General features: G+C 34.7%; 2 protein-coding genes across 3 annotated transcripts; one reads left to right on the top strand and one right to left on the bottom strand.

Moving 5' to 3' along the window:
• Positions 1 to 818: 818 nt before the first annotated feature.
• On the bottom strand, positions 819 to 11,094 carry LOC133746122 (uncharacterized). Of its 2 annotated transcripts, none has more exons than XM_062174283.1 (20): positions 10,918 to 11,094; positions 9,912 to 9,991; positions 9,155 to 9,259; positions 8,673 to 8,729; positions 8,491 to 8,561; positions 7,960 to 8,059; positions 7,333 to 7,400; positions 7,143 to 7,243; positions 6,963 to 7,066; positions 6,833 to 6,886; positions 6,546 to 6,601; positions 6,342 to 6,380; positions 6,084 to 6,228; positions 5,180 to 5,358; positions 5,023 to 5,090; positions 4,394 to 4,466; positions 4,264 to 4,325; positions 3,240 to 4,167; positions 2,320 to 2,610; positions 819 to 1,285 (listed from the first exon to the last, which is right to left on the bottom strand). In XM_062174283.1, exons 2-20 carry the CDS (start codon positions 9,984 to 9,986, stop codon positions 1,012 to 1,014), a joined length of 2,850 nt encoding a protein of 949 aa, XP_062030267.1. In that variant the 5' UTR covers positions 9,987 to 9,991; positions 10,918 to 11,094; the 3' UTR covers positions 819 to 1,011. The 2 variants fall into 2 exon arrangements, with proteins under 2 accessions (XP_062030267.1, XP_062030269.1); XM_062174285.1 differs by lacking the exon at positions 10,918 to 11,094 and adding an exon at positions 10,718 to 10,863.
• Positions 11,095 to 16,790: 5,696 nt separating this feature from the next.
• LOC133706973 (cytochrome c oxidase subunit 5C-2) lies at positions 16,791 to 18,482 on the top strand. Its single transcript, XM_062132516.1, has 2 exons — positions 16,791 to 17,091; positions 18,102 to 18,482. Exon 2 carries the CDS (start codon positions 18,112 to 18,114, stop codon positions 18,301 to 18,303), a length of 192 nt encoding a protein of 63 aa, XP_061988500.1. The 5' UTR covers positions 16,791 to 17,091; positions 18,102 to 18,111; the 3' UTR covers positions 18,304 to 18,482.
• Positions 18,483 to 19,086: the final 604 nt, after the last annotated feature.

Here is a 19,086-nt window from a genome sequence, read left to right as displayed (position 1 = left end):
TGAAGAAGCAAGCAAATAAGTTATCAATCATTGATTGCGTCGATATTTTTTATTAAGCAAAGTAATTCTATCAGTTAGTAAAGTGAATTGAGCTGATCGACTAGGAACACTTTTTGCCTGTCATTTTTCAAATGATCAGCTTAGACAAGTGTGGATTTAAGTCATTTAACCGTTTCTTCTCTTTCACGAGTTTTTGGACTGACATGAAAACAATAATGTTGATTGAAAAGTGTGATGCTCATGAATCTTGTTTACCCGCATCACCTCACAAAAGCAAAAAATTAGTGATATTGGGCTCATTATTGGCCCTCAATAAAACTGTGTATGACTCATAAAAATTTCAAGTTTTCAGTTTGCATTCATTATTGACCCCTATAAAACTGACTACAACTCACAAAATATTTTATTGAGGGTCAATAAAATTTTTATTAAGGAAGAAGATGAGAAGAAACCAAATTTAGAGGTAATTTTGAAGCTTAATTTGTTTATTGACCCTCAGTAAAACTGTCTATTAGTCATAAAAGCAAGAAAATTGTGACTTTGCATCATTATTGATCCTCAATAAAATTGTCTACAACTCACAAAAATAAGAAAATTGACCCAAATTAATATATATTAACATTTTCATGAAAAAGAACCAAACATAAATAGAGGTATTGAAATGAATGAAAATATTATTTTACACTTGACATTTACATTTCTCATTTCTAGTTTGATATGTAAGACAGATTGTTCACCTCAAAAAAAATATAAAATAAATAAAATAAATAAATATGTAAGGCAGATTGTAACACATGCAATAATATAGATAAACAATCATCTTTCAAATCAAATGGTATATAATTGTATATAAATGTATTTTTTTTTATCCGGTCCATATAATGGTATATACATATAACACAAGCATCATTATTTTCTTAATGTTGAAAACCCAACAATATCACTCTATTCATGTAGGGTAATATATTTCTGGTCTGAATCGAATTGTAATGTCACTGGTATAAAATTCACTCACTTCATCCTCTTGCAAGTATAATCATAAACAACCTGTAAAATGCTTCTTGATGCTTCCTCTTTCGGCAACTTTAAAAGCTGAGCAACTCTTGCGAATCCAGCTTCATGCCGGAGCAAAGAAACTTGATCTACTTCTGATCTCGTCTCCTGCTTAAGAACCTTAGGTCTTGATAATGCCCACTGCATTGCCCATATGGCCAGAGGGCGCATGTAAACTAATGATCTGAATTCCTCATTGGTGTTCCAAGCTTCAGGGGTCTGAAAAGAGTATCTGTTGAGGAGATATTAACGGGTTAATATTAATAAGAAAGAAAATGTAAACCAGAGAAGATGACAGACAAGTCAAAAGGTCCTGTTGCATAATTTGAAACTATATAACAACTCTAAATTTCCAGAGCATGCATTCCACAGTTGACCAACTAACCTTTGCAGAAACATGGAACAAATCAAAATAAAGATGAGAGAAAAGTGTGGAATGTGAAATTTCATAGTTTACACATTTTATAGATCCTAGAAAACTAGACCCAAAAGCTTAGGCTAATCGGGTGAACCAATAATGTTTATCAAGCTAAGACCGACATTTACAACCATCTTGCATGCATGGCAGAGACTAGAGAGATGTTATGGGAGAATCCAACCCAAAACCAATGGCTATGGGGGGGCCCAAAAGCTTAAATGTTTTTATGTGAAATTTAATATTCTCGACAAGACCCCTCACGCGTCTCAGACAAACACTTGAACAGATTATATTTGGTTAAATAGAGCATGTGTGAATAACTGAATATTGGAACTGACCATAAATTACCGTTTGAAAGCTACAACAATCAACCTAAGAGTCTAAGACCAATTCGGTGGAGAACCTCTCATACATTGTTAATCCAAGGCTTAGAACTCCAGATGGGATATTCCTGCTCTAAACAGGACATGCCTTATCCTTGCAGATCAACAAAGGAGGAGAAAATGGGATTGGATGTTTCAAATTTAGGACCTCATCCGTCCATAACTCTGAAACTATATTGTATGACCACTAGACCCTAGAAGCTTAAATTGTTGGGGAACGAGACAACAATTATATCAAAATACACCTTCCCTCAACTTCATTCATCTGCAAGGTGCAGCTTCACCCTGCACCTTGCAGATGAACAAATTAGGGAACAAGAATCACTCCTGGAACTTCAGCTCTAATACCATGTTAGATAACCATTACCCTCCAAGATTTTAAGTGGTTAGGAATCAGCCAACAATATATATAGAAGCTAACAATGCCAAACTAAACATCTTAGCTGTTTTAGAAAGTTAACTCACCCAAGACCTTCTTCAGACCAAGCAGCTGCATAGATTCCACCAGCAGTGTTAAATGCCATATCAAGCATATCTTCATGGATCATTGTTGCAGCAACAGCATATGTGACCCCTGACCATATTTCTCTCGACTGCATTGATGTCATGTCAACCTTTCCATCAGGAAGCATCCCGTTAACAGCCCCCAGTTTCCCACCCTTCACCTTTAAGACATTATAAGTATAAACCTTTTCCAATGCACTTTGTGCCTTGTCTTCATCAACGATTGGCAAAAGTCCACACGCTCTGGTATACCTACAAAGTAGCTTAATAGTAAGTTGTAATCCATTACCATGCATTAAGAAAAGAACAGAGAACCACATGTGTACCACAGTATACAGTAATCTTAATAAGCTATATATATATATATATATATATATATATATATATATATATATATATATATATAATAATAATAATAATGATAATGATGATGATGATACACAACTCAGGTTTTTAATTAAGTTCGTCATAAGGTTCACATCCTGATATTTACAATTCGAGCAATCAACTTCATGTATGATGCAAAAACCGAGAAATAAACTAACAGGCGAACCCTATGCATTTTGTATTTTGAAATCTACAAGGTAAATGGAACTGTGGTTCAATCACAGAGAGATGACCTAATTATATTGGTAATCTTAGAGAAACCTGTAAGGGCAATGGGATATTAAAAAAAAATAAAAAATATAGCCTAATAATTACTTTTCATAATTTCATCTATGCCTATTAATCAATTCATGCTCTAGCTAGAAGTCAAAGTTTCCGACAGTGCAAGTATGTGAGCTTATGTATGTTTGTTTTTGTGACCGCACTTTTAAATTGGGTTTTGTGACGGTATTTGAAACTATCTAGGTAATCCGGTCACAAGACTTGCAACCTACCATTGTCCAGCCAATTGATCTGCTTGAATTGATGAGCTTGCACTTTGACCACTGTTATCATAATTGAAGTAAGATCCATTCCATAATTTTTCATACACCGCTTTTGCCTTCTGAAACTTGCACCAAAAATAATCCTCAGAACCCTTGTCACCTACTTCACCTGCCATGGCTGAAGCAGCCTGCAGAGCTGCTAACCACAATCCACCGCTATATGCACTCACACCAGAGACAGACCATGTATCATACGTTTGATCAGGGAAGCCTTCATTCTCAATCATACCATCACCATCCCTGTCAAATTGTTCCATATAAGCCATTGCAACATAAACAGAAGGCCAAACAGCTTCTGCAAACTTCTTATCACCAGTGGCAACCACATCCCTGTAAACTTGGAGAACAAACTTAGGATTCAAGTCTTTCCACCTATCCGTATTGAAAAGATTATAAGCATTTACTTCAAACCATGGATCATGGATCCCAATATCATGGGGAACAGCTCCAAGAACCTTTCTTTGGACCAACTTTCCATCACATAAAAGACTCATCTTACTGGGGTCGTGCATCATTACTGCTGCTGCAAAGTCTCTTTGTATGCTGAGTTCAAGTTTTGGAAATAGCATGACCAATGAAAAAGATGAGTAAAAATGGACATCATAAGTGTTCCACATGTGATATTCAACTCCTTCAAGATAAAGGAATTGACCAATGTTTTCTTCTCCCTCCTGAAGTAGATTTGGTCCAAATGCAGAATTTGATGCCATGGGCGTGTGAATTTGCTCGAGTATTGTAGTCATTCTTCCAAGAATGTCAACAGCAGTATCATTTTGCTGGGGTGAATCAATGATGTTTTTCAAACCTAATGAGGACTTATCAAGGGAAAACTTCCTTCCTCCAATACTTGCTAAACTATGCACAGGAGGTGCTCCATCTAGAAAATATTATTCAAAAGAAGCATATGAACTACTGTTTCAATACAAGAATCCATTCTCATAAGACAAGATCTGAAGTCCACAAAACAGTATACCTGTCCAAATTGTGCCGCCAGAATTAAGATAATATAGCTCATTGAACAGAGTAACAGGGTACCTGCAAAGAACCTTGCCAGATCTTAGGAACATGAAAAGCCAGAAATCAGATTACACATCTAAACTCACCATTCAGGAAGTCTCTTATCTTCAAGAATTGGTCTTTGCCATGCTTCAACTTGGGACTCCCAATTGTGATGCTCTATGTTTGACAGACAACAAAAACAAAAATAATGGATGTAAGGTGACTGACAAACAATAGTGAGAAACTCAAGTGAAATTAGCATTTCCTAATATGAAGAAGTACGAGAAGTTCCACCAACTTTTTTTTATACCAGTCAAAATATTATGTCCAATTCCTAGCACCAACATCCTTTAGGGTTGTATAAAAAATCAAGGATCTCCCTTAACCCTTCAATGACATTGAAGGGTAGGGATCACAATACTAGAATTTCATTGGCTCTATTAATAGGAAAGCAATCGAGACAGGGAGGAAAGAAGATCCTCATTAGCGATTATATTCTGAAGAAATTATGCGAAAACTAGTATTAAACATGTCACTACAATTAAAGCAAAAAGGATTTTCGTACGATTTACCCTGAAGAAATATAATGTACATCAACTTTATTAAGCTGAATTTGGTGATAATGTGGGAGGATGATCAAACTTTAAACACATAATGTTAAAAGTATTATTAATCCCTAAATATCTGGTAATTTAATATCACTGGTATGATATTGTATATAAACAATCATTACCGAGAATAGCATCATGAGCAATATTTGCAGCTGCATTCCCACGTGTGCCATAGAATTTAGTGTAACGCCTGTTCATAAAATTTCTCAGCAAGTAAATATTGTTCCTCTCTCTTGGATGTTTCAAAAAGTGCCTGGCATTACCACATTGAGCACTCACCTGTAATAGGTCTTTCCACCCATAATTATTTCTGGGCAATCCCATGCCAGTGAAAATGTTACAGTACGTACTCCATCTGATGGTACTGTCACAGATGCAGCAATGGCTGCCCCAATAGACGATCCTTGTTCTGAAGGTAATGATGTTTCAGCTGAATTAAGACCGTCAAACGATCCATGCTGTAGTAGATGCACAAATATTATGTTAAGAATGAGCATAAATCAAATAAACCACAAACAAGGCCTCATACCCGGCACAGTTTCCTATAAGACCATCACCCCAACCCAATGAAAAAAATCACATAAGGACATCATTATGTCCCACAGAAAGAAAACAGACATGCATACTTGGGGGGAGAGAGAGAGAGAACGAAGAATACAAAGCCAAGCAGGAAGTAGGAATGCCCCCACAAGACAGACAGTTATCTATGGCCATGTTGAGAACATTTTGCCTATTCGATGGAGCAATGTTTTCAATTGCAGTGTCAAAACTGTTGCAACTCTTTATCAACCAAACTACTATAAGCATATTTGTTTTCTCAACAGAAGCCAGATATTGCTAGCTCCAGCAAGATGTAGAAAGATTCAAAGCAGGAAACTTCTCAATATACGTGCACCTATGTGTATAGACCCGATATTGATAAAGCTTAGACTAGTATACAGATAAATAGACTTCAGTTTCTGACAATTAAAAATATAAAAAATAAAAGTTATTAAAAACAAAAGTTTACAGTAAAGAAATTCTTTTGTCATCAATGTTTGCTGAAAAAATGTTATTAAAAACTTGCATTTTGCAGAGTTCCTTAGGGAAAGGAACATAGATCCTAAAGTACACATTGTAAAACTTGCAAGATGAGACCTAGGAAAGTGTTCTATGATATGGAAATGTAAGATACTCTGCTTACCTGTTTTATCTCATTCCACATGTCTTTAGCACTAATACCCTTGGAGTCACCAGATATCACAAAGCAAGGGCACTCTGACACATGAACACCATCAGTCTGCTCTGCTGCTATTGCAAACGTCAATGGGGATTTTCCGGTCGCACTCCTGTATTGGCAAATAATGGATGTTAAATGTAGAGGATTAGAACAAACAAGTCTTATATTGAGCAAACCACTTCAACAATCTCATTTCCATCCATATCAATGAAAGGAACTTACTTGTGATGTAGAAGTACACTATGCACGCCATCCTTCACCCTAACGAGTTAAATCATATTGTTGGTTAGAATAAACTATAGGCACGGCAACAAGAAACCTTTAGGGTAAATGCAGAGATACATTGTGGATCAACATATGCATGTTATTTGACTCACTTCAAATTGGAAAAGAGAAAAGAAATCAAGATAAGGACAACATTCTTACTCTGCTCTTGAATTGAAGTGTTGACCAGAAAATTCAGAAAGCCCTCCAGCAGAATTCTGAATGTGACATACCGATACAATTTGAAGTCAGTTGTAATGCTTTCTCATGTGTCATACTTTTTCTTGGAAACTAAATAATACAAAGACTTGGCTATAATATCACAAAAATAATTGTGGTAAAAATGATGGATTCCAACATAATATTGGGTTTTATGTAGAGGTGCTATCAAGTTCAAGACTGCTGACAACTGGGAAAAAAAAAAAAAAAAACAACAACAAAATACTTACTGCCCATGTGAAAAGCAAAGTGGTATCTGCAGCAGTACTTCCGGAATTATATAGCTGACAAGAAAAAAAATATATTCATACAGCTGCCTCAGGTTTTTCTGCAAATATCTTTTAAAAGAACCATTCTTACAGTGAAAGTAAAAACTGAGACAGGGAAGCTGCTCTCCTTGTAATTATGGGGAATAATAGGTGAAATTTGACGACAGACTATTTTGAGTGCTGGGTCAGGTTCACCTGCAATAGAAGAAACATATGAATCAAAAGTGAAGCACGTAATAGACTCAAAAGTCTAAGATTTAACGTAGCTTACCCTCATAAACAGACCAAGCCCTTGGGAAAAGGGCATGATAGGTAGATTTATCCCCTTTCAAATTCCAGTCCCAAGATCCAATCCCTGAAGCGTTGTTTCCTCTGTTTATGTACACATTATCATTAAAGTATTAGTGTTTTCTCTTTTTATTTTTAAATGTCTTCTTTCTTTTTTTCTTTTAAGAACTTACTTGACCTCTGGGTTCCTCGGACAGAGTACAGTAGAATACTTTTCACCATTGCTACGGGAAACAAATACCTGAAAAAAAAAAAAAAAAAAAAAACCATCTGCAATCAGTTTCACTAACCCAAAAACAAAAATTCTTGCTATCATTAGTTTTAGGTTAGGGTCACTTCCAATGATTTTAGCACATTGCCAAACTCTTACAGATAAAAAGTTTCTCAAAATGCAGCAGAGCGGTATCTTAATAAACCTAGAAAATGATGTAGCTAAAGAACTTCAATAGTGATTGTATACGTCTTTACATGACTATAACTAGTCAAAACATAAAACGATAAAGGTTATAAAATGAGCAAAACTATTAACTTTGATCAGAAATTGTGAATGTAAGAACAGAGAAATACACAGGTTCATCTGCACACTCAGACTAATTCAAACTCTTTCGTTAGACCATCAGTGTATTACATGGACATGTCCAGTGTGCACTGTGCAAACCACTGACTATACGACAAACACAGTTCTTTATTAATTGTGTATATTATCTCCTTCCTCTCCTCGAAAACATAGTCAAGAAATGTAAGACACAAGGCACACAAATTGCAGTATTTGTCTATTTTTATTATAAGAATAAACTTACAGAAAATTGATCTGCTAAAACTGGATCCTCTTCACATGTTCTGGGGAGTAGCTGCCAGCGCTGAAACTCACCTCTTATACTTCTTCCGATGCTTCCTCCACTAAGAAGACACAAAAAGATTGTATGATTGAAAATTGAAATGATTCATAAAGGTTCACCAACCAGACAAACACAAAATCTCTACTGATTGGGGAACACCAAGAATTTTCTCTCAATGACAACCAGTCACCATATTGACAATCTGGGAATAAACTTATCTTCTATACTTCCATTCCATCTTGTGAAGTTATATGCCTTCTCAAATGATAATATATATATCTTTGATTAAAAAACCAGAGTCAAGTATGATATACAAAAAAATATACATGTCAGTTAACTGAAATACACAAAGCCAAAATTCTGCAAACACATACAAGAGGTGACAGATACATAGAAACATGTTTTACTTCTATGACACACAATTTGTTATTTAGGGGGGAGGGGGGAGGGGGAAGAGAGAGAGAGGGTTTAGGGTTTAGAGAGAGGGGTTACCCAATACCACCCAGTGGTACACCATGACTAGATGATCGACTGCGCTTAGCAAATGGATCAATCATAGCCTCCTGAAGAGAAAAAAAATAGGTGCAAAATTGGCATGAAGAACTTCAATTGGATGGATTCCTCACCAATAAGCTATTTATAATAGTTCAGCATTTTCAATTAAAGATATTTACCCTTCCTTTAGCAGCTTCTTCTCGTAGATGGCGCCATAGACGAAGACCAATTGGAGCCTAATAACAAAAAAAAAAAAAAAAAGTATATTTATAAGAAGAAGGTAGCACTGTTGACAAAAACAGTAAGAGAAAGTAGGTCTGACATTAAAATGGCAGTCAGATATGCTGCATCAAGACCTAAGAGAAACATGCATTCATATCAGCAAGTGAACAGCATGTATCTAGGAGTAACAATTGAAAATGTCATATTCAGTTATTTAGATTTACAATTCCGGTGATGATATAGATCGAATCCTTAGCAAAGAAGGTGTTATTCAAATCCGCTATCCTATAATAAGTTTAACACTGATGATAATAGATTGTTTCTTTTTTGGGCCATAGAGGACATGCACTACCAATAGTATCCAAGTGTTGACAAGGTGAGCATGCTTAAGTTTAAGTCCAGATCCAATAGTTTATGCCAAAATATCTTCCAAACTTACCAAATGAATAACTTCTTTCAAAGTTAGATTGAACTGCACGATATCATTTCCCTTGCTGTTTAATTTTCGCTGCCACGTCAGTGATGCAGGTTTCCCTGGGTCAACCTTACATACAAAAGTATCAGATATTAGAAGGAATGTAGAGGGAAGGGGAAAAGCTTCAAGTCTTAAACAAAAGTCAATCAACAGTTTTCGGTCACCTGTGAAATATCAAAATTTCATCACACCTGCTATGTTAAGAAATCAAAACTGTCTATTTTCATTGCACATACCAGTATTTCAACAGACTGGCAGCTCATCATGAGTATAAACATGAAAGGTGGATCTTCAATATAAAAGGGTGAAATGATAAGCAGGTTTAATTTATATAGTTAACCACATTAAAAAAAGGCCCAGAAGACTATTGGTTCATCTTTTAGCTCAAATGTGATATCACAAATATGCTTGCGCTATAAGATGCACAACAACTGATGATATTGAAAGCTTGAAACTGAAGTCCTCCTTAGACATCTTTAGCAGCAGTGTATAATTGGAAGGTCACAAATGTACAACTTCCCATGACAAACCAGAATTGCATAGATACTCACAGGTAATGGGGAAAATGCAAAGATTCCTTAGATAAATCATTCAAGTAGATATAATTTCACCATTCAAAGAAGCCTTCCATACACAAAGACTATGCTTAATTACACTTGTTTCAAATATAAGGAAAGTTTGCTAGTTTACTTTTTCGGAATATGATGTTCACAAAGCCTACCTTGCCAATTGAAGACTCAGAATGTTGTTCATCTCTTTCAGCAAACCCATTCTCCAATATCTCCTTGTCACCCATATTTCCTGCATTAAATAAACAATGAGCTAATCAGGCTGAGCTGCTCTGCATAATTTGACTCGTAAATTTCACGCTCTTTGATTTTAAGTAAGCACTTTGATTAATCGACAAATATTGAATTCTACTGTTACTGTGTGGTTCTTCATTCTAGACAACTATTGGGCTGTTCCAAACTAGCCCCCCTTAGGAAGAAGATCCTCTATCCCCTTTTTCATTCCATCCCTCTCTATTCCCTACCCAATATTTTGACACTATCCCTTCATCTACCAACTCAACAGTAGATAAAATCTGTTAATCGAACCACCATCTCAAAACTCAAAATCAATCACAACGTAATTCTGCTATCAGTACAAGGAATATTACACCAATTCCAATAAGTTACAGACACTCAATGGCCTTAGTTTAAAAACAGCTAAACAAGAACGACTGCACATTTTAGTCTCTCTCCAGATGCCGATCCAAACAAGCGGCTCACACATTAGACCCTTTTTCATTGCACCATTTCAATCAGATTCCTGGTATATAGTGTCAGCATAAAAAAAACACTACTCCACAACCATAACGAAATTACGGCTCCAATTTACCAATCACAATTTATAAACTGACATTTACAAACTCCAGTTGATCAAACATGTTTTACAAATTCCCAGTTGATCAAAAAACAAAACCCAAAAAGTAAATAAAGCCAAATTTGCATTCAACCAATCCAACTCTTTAGAACTAAACAACACCTCAGTAAGAAAATCGGGGATCTAATCCAACGAGAAACATCGCATTTTGATACGAAAAAAAATTCAAGCCAACTCCAAATTCTGAGGAGTATCCCAGAATAAAAAAAATAAAAAGAACCACTATCTTTATTCAACATGCATGTTTCTTCCAATCCAATCATCTTATTCTTGGTTAGAAAACAAAGGAATGCACGACTAACCTGACAGACAGACAGTTTATTCCAACTGGGCTTGCACAGACAAGTTTCGACGAATTATGGATTTTTCCAGAGAGTCTGGTGATCTTAAAAGATGTGAGTTTTGACCGTTTTGTTGAGTTGTGTTTGTCTCATTCTTTCGTTTCGGGTGGCACTCGGCTATCTGGAGCTGATTTTGATTTCTAACAAATAAAAGCAATTCTAAAACGAAACTATAGCGCGTAGCATTTTTGTCCATTTTTTAAAAACCAAACTTTCAAATAATGTGGTGTATGGTATTGAGGGGACCTTCGTTTTTAGCTTCCCTCGACGTTATATCTATTTTTGTGGTCAGATTGATACTGGTTCAGGTTGACAAACCAATCATAGAACTGCCTGCCGCCTGCCATATATATATACGACCATTGACTAGAACCTTCGTATGGTACAATCGAAGCAATAAACTTTGTGGAAAATGAAGCACGGTTTATGTGGGAAAATAATATAAATCAACGTTGTTGTTCGGCTTAATCTTTGATGCCAGAGCATCTCTATCCAAATGACGCTGCAAAGAATCGTCCTCGGGCCGGTGGGTGAGGCATTGAGGACTATCAAATAATTCAATTCCACCCCAAAAAATGCTAATTGTATTGATAAAAGTAAGGATTAATTTCAGTTTACCCCCCTGAACTTTCAATTTTGAATTTTTACCCCCTAAACTTTCCAATTTCAATCAACCGTGTCCAATTTCTATTATATCCCTCCAAATTGGACGTTAAGTTTGACTTTTGAGGACTAAAATGGTCATTTCAACATTAAAAATTTTTAAAAAATAAAAAAAATTATTTTTTTTTGTTTTTTAGTTTTTTTTTTTGTTTCTTCGTTTTTTTATTTTTTTTGTTTCTTCATTTTTTTGTTTTTTTTTTTTATGTTTCTTCGTTTTATTTATTTATTTATTTTATTTTGTCTTCAACCTATACACCACAAGTTATAATAGGTTTATGAAAACAAAAAAAATACTCTAGGTAGTTGAAAGTCGCTCGCTGGTCTACGATATTTGTGACATATCTCCGATAAAGTGAAGAATTTAGGATATATCCCCAATAAAGTGAAGAAATATCTGTAAAAAATAATTTTACACTTTATCTGTAAATAAATATCTGTAAAAAATGATTTTACACAGATATTTCTTCACTTTATTGGGGATATATAGATATTTATAGATAAAGTATAAAATCATTTTTTACAGATATTTCTTCACTTTATTGGGGATATATCATAAAATTCTTCAATTTATTGGAGATATATCACAAATATCGTAGACCAAAAATGATTTTACACAGATATTTCTTCACTTTATTGGGGATATACAGATATTTATTTACAGATAAAGTGTAAAATTATTTTTTACAAATATTTCTTCACTTTATTGGGGATATATCCTAAAATTCTTCACTTTATCAGAGATATATCAGAAATATCATAGACCAGCGAGCGGCTTTCAACCACGTAGAGTATTTTTTTTGTTTTTATAAACCTATTATAACTTGTGGTGTATAGGTTGAAGACAAAATAAATAAATAAAATTAAAAATTAAAAAAAAAATGAAGAAACAGAAAAAAAAAAAAAAAAAAAAAAACAGAAAAAAATAATTAAATTATTTTTTTTAATTTTTTATGTTGAAATTACCATTTTAGCCCTCAAAAGTCAAACTTAACGTCCAATTTGGACGGAATAGTAGAAATTGGACACGGTTGATTGAAATTGGAAAGTTTAGGGGGTAAAAATTCAAAATTGAAAGTACAGGGGGTGAAATGATGACACCCCTAAACCTCAGGGGGTAAACTAAAATTAATCCTAAAAGTAACAAAGCTAGGCATCTGCCGGAAGAGTTTAAGTATCCATATAATAGTTAAAAATTACATATTCTAAATTGTAGATGGATACAACTAAAAAAATAAAATTGTAATTGATGGAGTGGTAGATTCCATCATCTGAAAATTTATATAGAATTTATAATTATCTCATTATAAGTATCAATGAAAATGACAAGACATCTTCCGAAAGAGTTAAAGTGTCCAAATAATAGTTAAACTTTCTTAATTTATTGCACATTCCAAATTCTAAATGGTATAACCAAACAATGAAAATTAAAATTAATAGAATTGTAATTCATGGACTTGTAGATTCTATCATCTCAAAATTTCTTCAAAAAGGGTGCGGTTATTGCCACCAGTGTTCACCCTACAAGTTTTTGATTTATTGAAAAACTAAAATACTCCAATATAAAATTACAATAAAGGAAAATATCTTATTAAAAAAATCGTACAAAACACATACTTAAACTTCATTTTTAATATTTTCATTCATCGTTAAACCATAATTCTTTCTTAGCATTCATCTTTTTCAATCGTTTTCGTGTTATGCTAATAACTTTTATGCCTCAAAAATATATCATATTAACGCTAACTTGGAGCCTAAAAATGAGATAATTGCGTTTTTGTTTTCATGTTTCTTCGTTTATGATTGTAGAACTGAAAATTACACATGGGCGTTGTCCCTTCACTATCACTCTCACTTTGAAATTAATCACTTGCTGTCAAATTGACCTACCCTTTTCATTTATTATTGCTTTAGAATCCGTGTCGTGCAAACCACGCCTTTTTCGGTATGTATATTTGCCCCTGTTATGGGTTTAAGTGGGGTTTGGTTATAGCTCACGATGGCACCCGTTATGCAAGTTTGTGTTCTCTTTCTAACTGCTTCCATTAAAGCTCGAAGTTTTGCCTCCTTTTGCTGTCAAATTTTATTGTGCTTTGCTTAGTTATCTATGGCTACTTTGGGTTTTGTTGATAAAGATGTTTGCTTGAAAATTGGAACCAAATTCTTGATTCAGAGTGGTGCCCACTTGCTAATATTGAAGGAAAGTGGGTTTCTTTAATTCTGTGTCGTGATGGAAATTAGCTCTGCTAGGAGATGTGCATGAAGGGTGTTTGATATAATGTCTCTATGAATGAGTATACAACTGGAGGTTGTCGCTAATATTGAAGGAAAGTGTGCTTTGTTTAGAAATTTATGGTACTTTGGGTTTTGTTGATAAAGATATTTACTTGAAAGTTGAAACCAAATTCTTGATTCAGAGTGCTGCCCACTTGCTAATATTGAAGGAAAGTGGGTTTCTTTAATTCTGAGTCATGATGGAAATTAGCTATTTTAAGAAATGTGGATGAGGGGTGTTTGATAGTTTGATATAATGCCTCTACGAATAAGCATACAACTGGAGATTGTTGCTAATATTGAAGGAAAGTAGGTTTCTTTAATTATGAGTTGTGATGGAAATTAGCCTTGCTAGGAAATGTGCCTGAAGGGTGTTTGATATAATGCATCTATGAATGAGTATACAACTGGAGGTTGTTGCTAATATTGAAGGAAAATGTGCTTTGCTCAGTTATCTATGGTACTTTGGGTTTTGTTGATAAAGATGTTTACTTGAAAGTTGGACCAAATTCTTGATTCAAAGTGCCGCCCACTTGCTAATATTGAAGGAAAGTGGGTTTCTTTAATTTTGAGTCATGATGGAAATTAGCTTTTTTAAGAAATGTGGGTGTTTGATATAATGCCTCTATGAATGAATATACAACTGGAAGTGGGTTTCTTTAATTATGAGTGGTGATGGAAATTAGCTCTGCTAGAAAATATGCATGAATGGTGTTTGTTATAATGCCTCTATGAATGAGTATACAACTGGAGGTTGTTGTTTGCTCTCAGTTTGAGTTTTTTAGATGTCCAGTTGAATATTTCAATGAAATACTATTGGAAAGTTTAAGCTTTAACTTTCTATACTTTTTCTGATACCTGAGTGAATGTATCAGGTAAAAATTAGCTCTGCTAAGGTAAAGAGAACAAGAACCTGCATAGTTTTCAAGTGCCGTAGTAAGCTATATTGGAAAAAGGGTATTTTAGATACTGTAAATGGGTGAACAAAGTAAACTTAGAATTAAAAAAATATATGTAGGATGAGAAGAGAATGTAGAGTGAACAAAGTAGTTAATAGGGTGGCAATAGCCGTACCCCTTCAGAAATTATAATAATTTCATTCAAACTCAGAGTATCATGAAAGTGCTCCACAAGAGTTTAAATGTCCAAAATAGTTTAGATTTCTTAATTTATTACACATTCCAAAATTTAAATAGAAGCAACTAAATAATGGAAATTGTAATTAATAGAATTGTCATTAATGGAGTTTACAACTCCATCATTTTCGAGTTTTTGACACCCTCGGTTACTTTCGAACTCCTGGTGAGCGAATCACCTATCCTAGGTGATCATATCACCGGTTATGGTTACGGTTACTATTACATTTACACTGCTCTTGTGACATATACAGTGCAACGATGTCGTTCGGCATCAAGTCACATCTTGGTTACCTTTCATTCTAGATGCGTCTGTGCATCTTGTTATCTTTTATTGTTCTTTCTTCATTATAGATGCTTTTGTGCATCTTTTTATGCTTTATTGTTTTCTTTCGACGCTTTTGTATCGCCCCATTTACTCCTTAGTTTCATTTAATATAGTTTGTCGTCTTTCCTTTAAAAAAAAAACTCCATCATTTCAAAATATCTCTAGAATTTACAATGGAGAATGAAATTAACACTCCATATAATTTGAAAAATGAAGTAAGATGGAGCACAAATAGATATCAATTACTAAAGCAAAATTATGAAGAAAAAAAAATTATCAAGGGGCGAAGAGAGAAGTATGGTATGTAGTTTATAAAAGTATAAACAAAAAAATTTAAAGAAATACACAATTCTCTAAACCTAGTGTAGAATATGGATGCTGATGGCCTGATGCCACGTATGCTATGCTATATCTTTGACAAGTATTATCTATACTATATTTTAGAGAATAAGGCTTGCTCACCATAACTAATTATTTTACTTTTATACCCCTAAAAAATTAAATAGTTTCATATATTTTTCTAATTGTTAGGAATTAAAAAGTCAAAACTTAAATAATAATTAATATGAAATTTTATTATTTTCTAAAACTAACTACCCACTTCTAGACGGATGACCACCCACTTCTCCACACTCATAAGGTGTGAACAGTTTTTAGTGTTATTTATATTTAATTGTATTTAAGTTATGACTCATATCACTAATTAAAGATTTCAAACTACCAGATGGTGTCTTTATTGGAGAGAAGAAATAGAAATGACGTGCAGGGTATCATCCCAACCTTCTTGCCCTCTCCTTCAGAAAAAAAAAAATTATACATAACCCTAAGACGAAAGAGACTTCCATAACTTATCTTAAGTTTCGAGATTAGGCAATTGCCTAAACTTGACCCCCCCTGAATCCGCTCTCGACTGCAAAGAATCGTCCTCGGGTCAGTGGGTGAGGCATCGAGGACTATCAAATAATTCAATTCCACCCCAAAAAATGTTAATTGTATCAATGAAAGTGACAAGGCATCTTCAAAAAGAGTTACAAGTGTGCAAGTAATAGTTACACTTTCTTAATTTATTACACATTGCAAATTGTAAACGGATACAACCAATTTATGGAAATTGCAATTAATAGAATTGTAATTGATGGAGTTGTAAATTCCATCATCTCAAAATTTATAAAAAACTTATATTTATCTCATATTCTCTCATTCCAACGCAGCATAAGTATCTATGAACGTGACAAGATATCATCTGACTAAAATAGTTAAATTTTCTTAATTTATTACACATTCCAAATTTTAAATGGAAACAGCCAAATAATGAAAATTGTCATTAATAGAATTATAATTGATGAAGTTGCAGACTCCCATCATATCAAAAACATTTCCATATAGATTCTCATTGAAACGCAAGGTACGTATCAATATAAGTGACAAGACATCCTGCGAAAGAGTTCGAGTGTCAAATAATAGTCGACCAATATCCAAGCCCAGCGGCCTATGCTTCGAACTAGGCCCAATGAAGACCCAAGCCCAACAGCACAGACATGAACAGAACAGTCCATCTCACCGGGCCCAAAATTCCCCCACATATCGAAGGGCAAAACAGAGATTTAACAACGGCGGACAACGAATAGCCTACTTTTCGTGGCTTCTGAATAACTCGTCATTTGCGAAGGATTGAAGAAAAGCCCCAATTGGTGGATTCACAATCTCTCTCTCTGTCCTGCTTCTCAATCTCATCAGGTGAAACCCTAAATTCAATCTCGGCTTACTCTCGTATTCGATCTTCTCTTTCATGTTTCGACTATCTATCGATCTGTTTAGCTTATCAAATCGTACACATAGGGTTTGTTGTCTGTGAATTTTTGACGCCTTACTGTTCCCAATGCTTTGCTATCGAATCCAATTATTTACGTTTCTAATTGGTTGAGGATTTGATTTGCCTGAACATGTAGGAAAATACCGCAAATTGATTCCGTTTGTTTTCTTTTCATCAATCTGAAGTCAAATGGTTGTTGAGTGTATAGGAATATTATCAAAAGATGAAATTTTTGAGCTGAAATGTTTGATGCTGCTCGGGTTGGAACCTCACTGTGGCATTTGACTTGATTCGAGTGTCCTTGGATTGGCTAATTTTAGCATTGTTGTTTATGTTTGTTCTTTGATACATGTACTTGCGGCCACGGGAAAGCTTGTTGATAAACCTAAGGCCTCCTGTGTTGCATTAGAAACCTTCCCCATTGCGGGACTTACCACCAGACCTTACGGCCACGAGATGACCTGTTTGGTACCTTTTTGTTTTTGGTTTTGGAGTTCAGTTTCTACTGAAACATAGTGGGAAATATAAGGGAAAAAGCGGGGAGAGAGAGATGAAGAAGAATGAAAACACTAGCTTTGAAAAGAAAATGAATTGAGAATTGTTTCCCATGTTTAGTTTTTAGTTTCCATTTTATGTACCATTCCATTTGCATTGTCCTGCTTCCTCACTTACATTATGCCCTCTATCTTTAACTAAAAAGGAAATCTGAAAATGAAAAGCCAAGGGCTAACATAATGGGGATTTGCACTGATACTAAACCCTACCGCTACTATATTGTATCAGGGTAATGTCTACTCCTACTTATCTTATCTAAATAATATTGAATGTTCTTTTGAATTCAGTTGATAGTTCTGTTATTTGTTTTAGTTTATCATGGCTTCTTTATGGTTTTGTGCCTAAGAATCCAAAGTAACTGAAAGTTTCTGCATTCCAGATTAAGTGAAATGGCTGGTCACAAGATTGCTCATGCCACAATGAAGGGGCCAAGCGTTGTCAAGGAGATAATTATTGGGGCGGTGCTTGGTTTGGCTGCTGGAGGCCTTTGGAAAATGCATCACTGGAATGAGCAGAGGAAAATAAGGACATTCTATGACTTGCTGGAGAAAGGGGAAATCAGTGTCGTTGCTGAAGAATAGATCTTCAGAGTTTCAAACATGATTTGTGGACTCATTCAAAGTTTGTTAATCACTCTCTCTACTTTCCATTTGGCCCTTGAACTTAAGATGATGAGCTTAGTCTGGGTTCTGAATAAGTTTCTCAAACTGTTGTCGAATACATTATTGTTTTAAATGGAAGTTGATTAATCTTCTTCTCATTGTTTAATTGCGTCATCGTGATCGTTTTCATGGCTTCTCAAGCTGAGCTTATTATATGTTATTTTTCCCGTACTCTTCCTCCCTGGTTCATGTAATGAACAGTTTGATAATTTTCAGGAGAATGAATGGCACGACTTGTTATCTGGTTTATTGAGAGATCACCAACTTAAGTAAGTAGTTAAATATAAGCATGACTTTCTTCATCCTTGACATTTGGGGGCATGTCTCTAGCGCTGAAGGCAAGATCGTAATTGGGGTTTTATCTGGTCCAGGATCTCATATTTGTTGGGGTATCATGTGTGTGTTTAGGGAATCTACTCTCCGAGCACGCTGTGAAACCACTGATCAAAAGCACCAGTGATTGAAATTCTTGATATTAATAAAGCCTTCACAAATAGTTTTCTTTGGCAGGCAACAAATGAGTATCATAGAACAAAAACAAACACTTAATATCGAACCTTCTCTCCCTAACAGTCCCGGAAGATGGTAGCCTATGATGACCACTTTGTCAAAAACTTTCGTCACTACCGTATCGCATCACATGTTGACAATCGTGTCTTTTAAGTTGGTCGTCATTTTTGACCAAAGAAAAAAAATGACGAC

Source organism: Rosa rugosa, chromosome 4, assembly GCF_958449725.1.
Source record: "Rosa rugosa chromosome 4, drRosRugo1.1, whole genome shotgun sequence".
Taxonomy (NCBI): Eukaryota; Viridiplantae; Streptophyta; class Magnoliopsida; order Rosales; family Rosaceae; genus Rosa; species Rosa rugosa.
This window is presented reverse-complemented; position numbering and strand designations above follow the sequence as displayed.

Coding starts and splice junctions, on each gene's coding strand:
- LOC133746122 (XM_062174283.1), bottom strand. CDS start 9,986: ATGGGTGACAAGGAGATATTGGAGAATGGGTTTGCTGAAAGAGATGAA. Junction 6,381..6,545: donor CACTTCAATTCAAGAGCAGA/GTAAGAATGTTG, acceptor TTAACTCGTTAG/GGTGAAGGATGGCGTGCATA. Junction 1,286..2,319: donor TGGTCTGAAGAAGGTCTTGG/GTGAGTTAACTT, acceptor TCTCCTCAACAG/ATACTCTTTTCAGACCCCTG.
- LOC133706973 (XM_062132516.1), top strand. CDS start 18,112: ATGGCTGGTCACAAGATTGCTCATGCCACAATGAAGGGGCCAAGCGTT.